The sequence below is a fragment of the Parasteatoda tepidariorum genome, chromosome 6, assembly GCF_043381705.1.
Source record: "Parasteatoda tepidariorum isolate YZ-2023 chromosome 6, CAS_Ptep_4.0, whole genome shotgun sequence".
NCBI classification, from domain to species: domain Eukaryota; kingdom Metazoa; phylum Arthropoda; class Arachnida; order Araneae; family Theridiidae; genus Parasteatoda; species Parasteatoda tepidariorum.
In genome coordinates, this window is record NC_092209.1 from 30,733,664 (window position 1) to 30,744,207 (window position 10,544).

Consider the following 10,544-nt stretch of genomic DNA (forward strand, 5'->3'; position numbering starts at 1 on the left):
ATGATACTATATCATCAAAAGTTTAAGTACAGAAAATATCTAGGAAACACAAATTTAAAAAAATAAAATCCAAGATGACAAGTGTAGAGGCCTCTTTAAATAATCGAGACCCAAGTTCTAAGGACCATCAGGCTAGAAGGAAATTTCTTTATGGTCGTTATACATAAATATCATGTTATACCTCATGGTCGTTATACATCTTGTCTAATATTTGATGCAAAACTAAAGAAACACGTTTTACAAAATGAAAATGCTTTATTATTTCAAAAATTTAAGTAATAATTTTTCTCTCTTTGAAGCATAGAGGCTGTGGGACCAATATGGATGCCAAACCACGGATAACTCTCTTGTCATGTATTAAACCTGGCGCCAAAGAAACTTCAAAGTTTCGTATAATTTCAGTAAAATATAACAGAACTTCCATCAGAGAAATTATTTCGCCTGGACATTTCCTCCTTCCTAAAAATGAAGTAAACAAAATTAATTGTTAATCGATTATGGTAGTATACAATAGGATGTCCAAAAGTATAGAAACGTTTTAACACGCAATCACGTCAGATCAAAAATTCAAAAATTATAGTTGCCTAAAATCAAGATATCTCGAGAAATGCATGTCAGACAGAAAAAATAAAAATAATCTTGCATCATGCTTGGAAAAACAACTAAGGGAACTGCCCCCTATCCTTGCTGAGAGTCTCACCATTTAAGGGGGTCGAATTTGATATGAGTTGCTTGATCTTCTGAGTAGCGTTTTACTTTTTCAATATCGAGGCATCTTTATAATGAACAATTTTATCCCCTTTTCTTTTTGCGATTACGACGCCATCTGTAAACTAAAATACTAAGACCTGTTAGTTGAATTGCGCTTATTTTTGGGGCGGAATCCAAATCTACAAAATATATAATGCTACGTGAACCCAACTACAGGGGTTGAGTTTAGTGTAGTTGAATACATCTTTTGAAAATATTTCATTCAAATTTTTTTCTTTACTTGTGATCCGATGCATTTCCTCGAGATATTTAGCCGTTTCACTTAACCGTTAGACGCTCGTTTTTTTTCAAGGTTTTAGGGGAGGAGAGAATCTGAAGATTTTCTTGAATTTTTAGAAAAACACATTTATTTTCATGAGGCAATACTTTTTGTGTGGACCAATATTTTGTTTTCTACTACTTTCACCCTAAATATTAAGACATAAATAATTTCAGTGGACGCTTGCATCGAAAGTGAAATGTCATTCAAAAATATTTTAAACAAAGCTAATATATTAGAGTTTTACAGTCAAAATCTACTTGTGCCAACAGAGAGTATATATTTCTGTGAATACATGCTAATGATTAGCACTAAACCATTACAGCCTATGTATGACATACATCTGGTGTGACATTTGGAGTATGGTGGATTTGGAATAACTTTCAAGGTCATTAACTGCCTTCGTCAAAAATAGAAAAGTAAGAAATTTGCTGAAAAGACCGAAGCTCACCTTAGAAGAGAGTGTAAACTTCAAATATTAATATTGGGCCTAAATCGCAATTTTTAAAACAAATTAAATTTTTTCCATCTGTATTCAATTACTGAGGTGTGGGTCTCAAACTTTAGGCCATATCATAGAAAAATTGAGTCAGTAACTATAGGTCTGAGTACTGATTCTATTTCTGCTGTACTTAATATACTGTTATGGTTCACTGTTGCGGTTTGTAGATATTGAAGATTTAGGTATGAAATTTTTGAATGATATTTGACCTTCAATGCAAAGGTCCCTTGAAAGTATTTATGTCTTTATAGGTAGTGTAGAAGTAGTAGAAAATAACGGCTAGTGAAATGATCCACTCGTTTCATAAAAAGTATTACTACATGTAAATTGATGTGCTTTTTCTTAAAATTCTAGAAGATCTTCAGGCCCCAAAAACTTTAAGAAAATGAAACTTCCCAAAGATAAAAGTATGCGAATCTAATAGTTTTAATATCCTGAAAATGTCCACAAAATCGAAAATGCCCAGTACCAACTTGCCTGACTACTTAAAAAAACTGACTTCTAGCTGGCGCATTTGTGCATTTTAAAATTGATTTTTTTTTAAACCTATAAACAGTACCAATCAATATGTGGTTGAACTTAACTCTTTGATTATCTGAAGAGTTTAGAAATAGAAATCTAGTAATTCTTTAATTGCTGATAAATGTGAGAAAAAAAATTTGAAAAATGATTTACCTAAAGAAAAAACAGCAAACCCAGGAGGATTTCTTATGAGCTTTTTACCGTTGTCAATTAAAAAACGCTCCGGCATGAATTTTTCTGGTTGCTCCCAATAATCTGGATCATTGTGCATGGCCCAAACATTTGCTGAAATTTCTGCTCCTTTTGGAATTGTTAACCCTCTTATCTGGATATCTCGAATAGCTCTGAAAGAAAACAAACACTAAGTGAGGTCCGCAACACAGATCATTTGACGCGAAATAAAAAATTTTCGACGGACGACTTTTCGAACGATCCAGTTCATCTTTTTCAAGTGACATCATCATTCTTTATTTGGTAGTTATTATTTTATCAATATTTTAAATAATTCTATTAGAAAACAAACGACTATAAAGAAATTAAAAATCTTAATGAATAATAAAATACAATTCACGATCTTCAAACCCTTAGAAAACATTCTTACTGAATCTGGTTTGGTCATTTAGTTTAAAATGCACCAATTAAATTCTCAATTTATATCTATATATTTCATATGAATTATTCCAGATGAAAAAGTTACACTAAAAAAATGCAAATAATGAAGTATTGGAAAATAATAGATATTAAAAGGAAAAATTCGTTTTCTAAACGTTTTAATATAACACAAAACCATTTGCTTACAACAAAAACGAAGAATAGCATATCTCTACTCTTCCTTTAAGATTGAAACCAATTAAACTTTTTATTTGATTTCGAACGGCAGTCTCAGAACATCTTAGAGCGAGCTCCTAAAGCTCCAAGTCAAATAAATCACCCATTATATATAAATATTACAGAAATATTTATAATTGCATTTTTGAAGCTATTATCAATTAGTTAATAAAATCTAATATCATAAAACTCTTAAAAACGCAAACTGTTTTAAAAGAGAACTAAAATTCAAAAAAGGATTTTATTTCAGTCACGCCTAAAAATTAAGATGTTGAGTGCTTCATTTTCGATAAACGGGAAGAAGTTCCTTAATGAAATTTAAATTCTTAGAAAATATAGGAAAAAACTGAAACTATTGATATGTGTTTAAAACAATCGAAATTAAAACCAAAAAAAAACAATAAAAGGAAAGGAATTTGAAATTTAAAGCACAGAAAATGTAATAAAAAAGACGTATTTTTAAGTTAACTATTTGTTTTACCGAAAAAATTAAATGGGGACACATTGATTTCAAAAAGCATGTAATGAATTTTCGGTGGTGATAGAATAAAATCAATAGTCGGTAATTGATATCAAACAATAAAACCAATAAAGCAAGTTAATTAATTGAAATTATAAACCAAAATAATAATAAAATAAAGTAATTGTGATCTCTTTATTACGAACACTGGTTGCCCATTGGCCACATGCTTTTTCTTTCTGGATCCGTTAAACGCCACAACATTTCAAATCACGGGTCGCAAAAACTGTCTCAATTGATGTTTGTTGTCGGATTGGTTTTCATATCTTGCCTATGTGCGCGTTTCAAGGCGTCACGAAATACTTTTCCTTCTTCAGCATTCATATTCATAATAAAATCACCGTCAAGCCAGTAATTATACGTTAATAATAAAAAGAATTTAAAAATACTTTAAATTATTACTATTTAAATACATTAAAAATGCCTGCTAGTGAAAATAAAAAGAAAAACAGCAGCGGTCGTCATAGCAACGCATGCAATGACGACGCATGAGCACTATTTACTGTTACTCTTGAACACAGTTGAAAAGTGCGGGAACGCCATCAAATTCAAACCAAGACCCACTTTGCCAATGGGTAATAACTATTATGTGAGCTAAAGTTTCGTACAAAATGCATAATATGTTAGAAATATGAAGAAAACAAATCTTTAAAAATTAATTTATGCTAAAAATTAAATATTTAACGAAATTATTACCTCCTGCTTGAAATAAGAGTTACAGAGTCTGAAAACCTCTGCCCCTCCAATATTACAGCAAATGTGTAGGGAATTTTATCCCTTTCTTCGTAACTTGCTTTTTCACTTTTCCCCAACACTTGTGTAAGTTCTTCATAGACTTTTGTTTGAACATCTTTGAACTCTGACATCAACCTGATCAACCAGTCTAAAGATGCGAAAATCAAATCACTAGCTCCAGAATGTAACGCAAGAGCGTTTCCTTCAATAATTAGTTCTAAAAAATAAATAATAAAATTTTTATAATATGCGCAGACATCATAAATGAAGTATAATAATAAAATTTAAAGTTTGCCCATTTATTTTATTACTAACGACATTAAACAGTTTTATGATGCTAATATAAATTCTCCAGCTATTTTTTCTCAAAATCACTCAATTATTACCTGACTTGTTATTCCACTTTTGTTTTTAATTTTTAATACTAACACTGTACAACAAGAAAAAAAAAATTCCAATGCCCACCTGTGTTAACATCCGTCAATTCAGGCAAATACAGCGATTTTGTTGGCATCTCTCTCAGGGGCCCATGTTAGGTGGGCCAACGTCGCTCCCACAGTGAGGACAGATAGTACGAGAAGGAAAGAACATCCATGCCTTACCCGGGATTCGAACCCAGAACCTTTCTGATGCAAGGACAGTTCCCTGCCCCCTACACAAGACAGTCGGCTACAAGAAAAAATATTCGTTCGATAAAAGCATGTGTTTCCTTGTACATTTTTGAGCTATTATTTTTTGTATACCCCACAGCATTTTCTGAAAAACCCTCTTTTAAGCTTAACGACTCTATGCATTTTAAAAACACACCATAATGACTTACAAGCGTAGAATAGGCCCTCTCATTAACAATAAGACCGTTGGCCATCTGGAGGAATTTTTTGGTGACAAAAGCCTTTTCTACCTTCCTGAAATTTTGAAACTCTAGAGGCATTAGAATTAAATTTGCTAGAAGCTTGGCGACTTTTCTTCCACTAAATGCGATGGACTACTTTGGGCCCTATAGATGAATTAAGCATCTACTTAATACAGAATCACATAGTTCCATCTAAAGGGCAGAAAAAACGTTCCAATTTGTTCCACATTGTAATACAAAAGAATTAGTAAAAACAATACAATTAATGCTCGACAATTTGATGGATTGTTAAATTCCTAATTCTATCGATGGAAAAATGCAAAAAAGGCTGACAAATTTCAACAATGAAATAGTTAACTGAAAAACTAAACTGTAGCAAAACTATAACGGAAAACCACATTACCTGAATAGTTATATGTGTCCAGACCCAGTTTTCTTAAGCTTGTTAATTTTTCTAAATACAGATTTATAAAGTCTCGTACGTCATGATATTTGTTAGAGTTTTGATGGTTCAAAATTTCTGATCTGAGAAAGAAACAAATGCATGTATATTTATAATCAAAACAGCTACACATAGAGCTACATATATAACAGCTATATCTGTTCAATTTTAAGCCCAAATTTATATCATGTTTCAATATTTTTTGCTTATTTTGGCATTTTTAAACTAAAGAGTTACTCTGTTAGTGCGTATGAAATAAAACCTAGCTACCTTTACAACATGATGATATAACAGGGATAGCATACGTCCCACCAAACTGGGCGTTATTTAATAGTTTTAAACTTGTATAGTTTTAATGTATTTAACATTTCAAAAACGAACCAGCAACCATTGCATCTTTTTGAATTTATTATATGTAATATTTGCAATATTTAGAATGGTGCAATAAGTTGCTATTTTAAATGTGAGCTTCGGATAAATTTTATTTGCTCACTTGATCTAAAGGCAGTTAGAAGCCATCTGCTCGAAATTGGCGAAACCGTTGCTGACGTGAAAGCGCCAACACTGGGAGTTGCTTATTCTTTTTCATTATAGGAATTCTAGATTTTTATGTTGAAAATCTAAGTTTACACGCTATTCTTATATGCCTGCATGTAGTGAGTTAAACACAAAACTGCTCCTCGGGGTTAGCTCTTTTTTAAGAATGTTTTTCGAATCTCTTTCAAAAAAGAAAATAAAAAGGTACACTTTAAGTACCTGATACTTGATGCAAAGCTTAAATTTTAAAAGTGTGTATCATAATCTCTTGTTCTAGACAATTACAAATCTTGTAATTACAAATTTTCATGAGCCAAAATAATGCAGTATTATTTTGTTTCATTTTATAATCGTCTTTGAACAATCCACCCAATTTTGAGTTTACAACTACCAATGCTTAACTCCGTATCCTTTTAGTTTTTGAACCCAATCCAGAAGACAAGGGAACAATTATTGGAGGAAATTCGCTTTCAATGAGGACTTGTTTTATTAAACTAATCCGCATTCGCATTATATGGAGAGGAAAACCACGAAAACCTCCCACATTAAGCCTGACGGCAAAGGAACTCTAACCCGGGTCATCTCTTCGTAATGCGAGAGCTCTATCCCTTTAGCCACCCTGTCTCAATGCAGTGTTATTTTATTTTATAACTGTTGCTGAACAGCCGACCCAATTTTAAGTTCACGACTACCAATTTTCAACTCCGTGACCTTCTAATTTTAAATCCAATACAGAAGACAAGAGAAATGCTGGATCACGTATTGGGAGAAATTTGCCTTCGTGGAGGACTTTTGTTGGAATTTGCGTTTCACAGAGAGGAAAACTGCAGTGTCATTGTAAATTTTTAAATATTAAATAAAACTAATCCTAAAAGCTTTTCATTTCAAAAGACTGCGTGACTGTTTTTTTTTTTTTTTTTCCTTTACTGACATTTTGCGCTTCTTTAAAACTGGTATCAAGGTTGATGAATAAGATTGATAAAAAAAAACTTTACCAAACATACATTAATAACTGTTATAAGCTTACAACAGTTATAAAAATCGCATATTATTCACTAAAAAAATTTTTTTTGTAACGGTAGAACTTTTGAGAAAAGCCTTAAAAGGCCCTTTCTTCCTTACCGAATGAGCCGTAGACGATTGGAGACGGGGAGGGAAAATTCTAAACATACTTTTAATTCTCTTTATTTAATTTTCACAAATAAACTGTGATGATGGATATTTATTCTATTTTGCAGTATCTTTCGATACGTGTAAAATACAAGGCCACCTTCCAATCACAATTTGAGAGATACAGTTTGCGGTATTTTAGATTATCTATTAATCTTTTGTGATAAAATTATGCCTATACAATTCCGCAATCAACAGTTTTTTGATAATCAGTTACATAGTATACAGTTGTGCGTCTTTAGATATTTTGTTTTATGCAAATAACGTTCAAAGTATTTTTTAGCGTCATGCAAATTCAGCTTTTATTATCTTAATCTGTAATAAAATTAAATATTAAAAATCTAAAAAGTGAGAACGTTATAGTCTGAAATTAATTGCTCAAAACCACAAATCGCATCATTTTATTGCTTTAACGTTTTAAGGAAAAGTCATAGAAGCTCTTAAATTATCTAACATTTCTCCTAATCAAATAATCCTTCATTTTCTACCTTTACTAAAAGATATTGTGCTGTCTAATAATAGTGTATCATCAAAAGTTCGTTAAATACGAAAAAATTATTAAGAAAACACAAATTAAAAATTTTATCTAAAATCCAAAACCGCGAGAAAGTGATCTCTTAACAGAAATTGAAATGAATATAAGCTTTAAATCTATTTATAATTGAAGACTGTGGAAGAAGTAGGTAAGTGACATTTCAGCGAATTTGAGTAAATGAACTTTAAAGCTTATACGTTACTCGTTTTTGTCATTTCGCTCAAACTTTATGTTTTTGTGAAGACATTGTGTCATTCATAAGTTAATATAACTTTTAATCATGATTTGTTCAATCTAATAACTTAAAGCCACCAGGAAGAGCAATAAATAATAATAAATATAAGAAAAATTGAACTTTTAAAAACTATTTTGCTTTAACTGTGTTAGTATATCTCCTTCAGTTAAGTGCATGATTTCGTAATGTTGATCCTTACCCGAACTCATTGATTATTTAGTTTTTTTTTTTTTTTTTTCGGTTTTTTTCCCAAGGCGTGCAAAGAACGAGTATACAACTAGTAAGAATAATAAAATGCAATAATAATAATAAAATGCAATAATAATAATATGTGAAAAAGTTGCATAAGCATGAAAGAATATTTATTTTCAACTCAGCAAAATATTAAATTCATTAGCAGGGTATGGAACACAAAGTATTGTGATCCAGAAACGATAAAATTGTATGTTGAAGCTATTTAAGGGATTTCTGTTTCTTTCTATTTTTTAGTCATTGATTTTGTAAAAGAATCTACATTCCTCCTCAGTTATGGAAGCTGTTGTTTCAAATGTTCAATTTTCTCCAGAATTTCTTCGAATTTCCAGCTACTTAGAGTTCGATGCCATTGTTCGTCACTGTTTATTGCCAAGCGGACTTACCTATTTCTTCCACTAAGAATCTTCGGGATTAATAGATTTAGCAACATAAATTAGTGTTATATAATTAGATAAAACTAAAATAAGAGCTTTCCTCTGGAAACAATTTTTAAAAAAACCTTCTGCTGTTTAAGTTCACAGTCTATTTCGCTCATACCTGTGTCTAAGCAACAAAAAGCTATATCTTGTGCCGCGGTGGCTCAGGAGATAAAGAGCTCTCCTATAAAAGAGGAGACCTAGGTTCGATCCCAGTGTTGACTGGTGAATTTGAATTCTGCTTCCGACTCGCCCCAACCATAGTGCTGACTTAAAATATTTTCATTTGTTAAACGGATAAGTTAGAATCCCTTGCCATCGGGCTAACCGTGGAAGATTTTCATGGTTTTCCTACCCATGTAAAGCAAATGTGGGTTGACTCCATCAAAAAAAAAACTCTCCAGAAAGGTTAGTTTATCCCAATGCTTTATCCTGGAGTTTCTTTGTCTTCTGGATTAGGTTCAAAATTACGAGGGTACGCAGAATTGTGGAACATTGCAGAACATTGATAGTCGGAAACTCGAATTTGGGTCGGCTGTTCAACGACGGTTTTAAAATATTATAAAAAGGAAAAATCTTCTCGATTTTTTATAATTTCATTTGACTTAATTAAAACAATATCCAACAACTTAAACTATTATTATTATGACTTTATTAAAACAAACAACTTAAATTATGTCCCAAAAAAAATTCCCGAAAATCAATTCTCTTTTCACTCTATTAGTGGTGTTTGTTCGCCGAAATTTACGTACCTCATAAATTCACTGAAATCTCGAATCATGAGAGCTGCTTTATCGTATCCTGCTATATTAAATACTTGCAAAATTTTCCACAGTCCAGGTACAACAGCAGCTGCTTTTGCAGTCCCTGTATACTCAAAAACGGCACGAGAAAATTCCACAGATAGACGAATTATATCTTTTTCTTTTTCCTTGTCCAGTTTTCGACCGATTAAGAAACTAATAACATTATTAGAAATTGAAAACTGCAGAGCTTCAGAAATTATTGTTGGTTTTCCTTCTAAAGCTTTGAGGTACAACAGAAAGCAATCAACTTCTTCCTAAAATTTAATAAAAGAATTGTAAATTGCCAGAAGAATTTATTTTTCAACAGTTACAATGCATCTGAAACAAAGCTAAACAAAGTAGATATAGCACAAATAGAGTCACATATACGGAGATACTGGCATTTTGTTTCCATGATGAAAACCCTTCATCAGTGCTGAAACACAGAGATGAAGAAAAAAAAAATGACAAACAAGTTGCAAAAATGAAAAAGGGGCTGACGAATAGGATAAAAGGAATAAGTTTTTTAACAAAATCAATCAATAATTAATTGATTGATTTTGTTAAAACTTAGTCCTTTAAAGAGAGGAAAATGAGAGAAGAGATCTGGTTAAAACAGAAATGCAGAAATTTTAAGAAAAAGATTTGTTCCCAAGCATTGGAAAAAAATCTACTTTCCTCACAATTATACACAATTAATCACTTAAGTAGGTAAATTCATACTGATAAAATTATATTAACATTTATTAATTCTTAAGCATTGCTGATCATATATCATGTGATATAGTTAATAAATTAATATAACTTAAACTAAATCACCTTTGTAACGTAGAAGAAAAATATTATTTGGAATCATTCAAAAAATAACAAGAAGAAAATAAATAGTTTACAGAATGCATGTTTCACACTTTGTTCTTCTAATATTTGCAATTTCTTTTACTATTTCTTATAATTCAGATACTAAATAGCAGTACATTTATTTTCTTATAATAAACAGGATTTATAATAAATAAGATATTTACTTTGACAACTTCTTCCCAATACGCTTTTCCAAGACCTAATTCACTTATTGTCGATACAAAAAACTTCCTTTGTTCTTGCCATATTTGGCCATTTTCTTTCATAAGACCTACTCAAAAATTAAAAGAAATTAACTGAGAATATTTAACTATATATATA

At 31.1% G+C, this 10,544-nt stretch overlaps 1 protein-coding gene across 1 annotated transcript in view; it reads right to left on the reverse strand.

The window, feature by feature from the left end:
• Window positions 1–235: 235 nt before the first annotated feature.
• The window catches only part of LOC107448652 (cytochrome P450 2F2-like), a 16,118-nt gene continuing 5,809 nt past the window's right edge, over window positions 236–10,544 (reverse strand). Inside the window, exons 3-8 of the mRNA XM_016063954.3 lie at window positions 10,388–10,494; window positions 9,333–9,640; window positions 5,394–5,515; window positions 4,099–4,354; window positions 2,208–2,398; window positions 236–459 (exon numbers count right to left, since the gene is read on the reverse strand). Of these exons, the coding sequence (XP_015919440.2) occupies window positions 272–459; window positions 2,208–2,398; window positions 4,099–4,354; window positions 5,394–5,515; window positions 9,333–9,640; window positions 10,388–10,494 (1,172 nt within the window). The 3' untranslated portion in view covers window positions 236–271. The remainder of the gene's footprint in view (window positions 460–2,207; window positions 2,399–4,098; window positions 4,355–5,393; window positions 5,516–9,332; window positions 9,641–10,387; window positions 10,495–10,544) is intronic.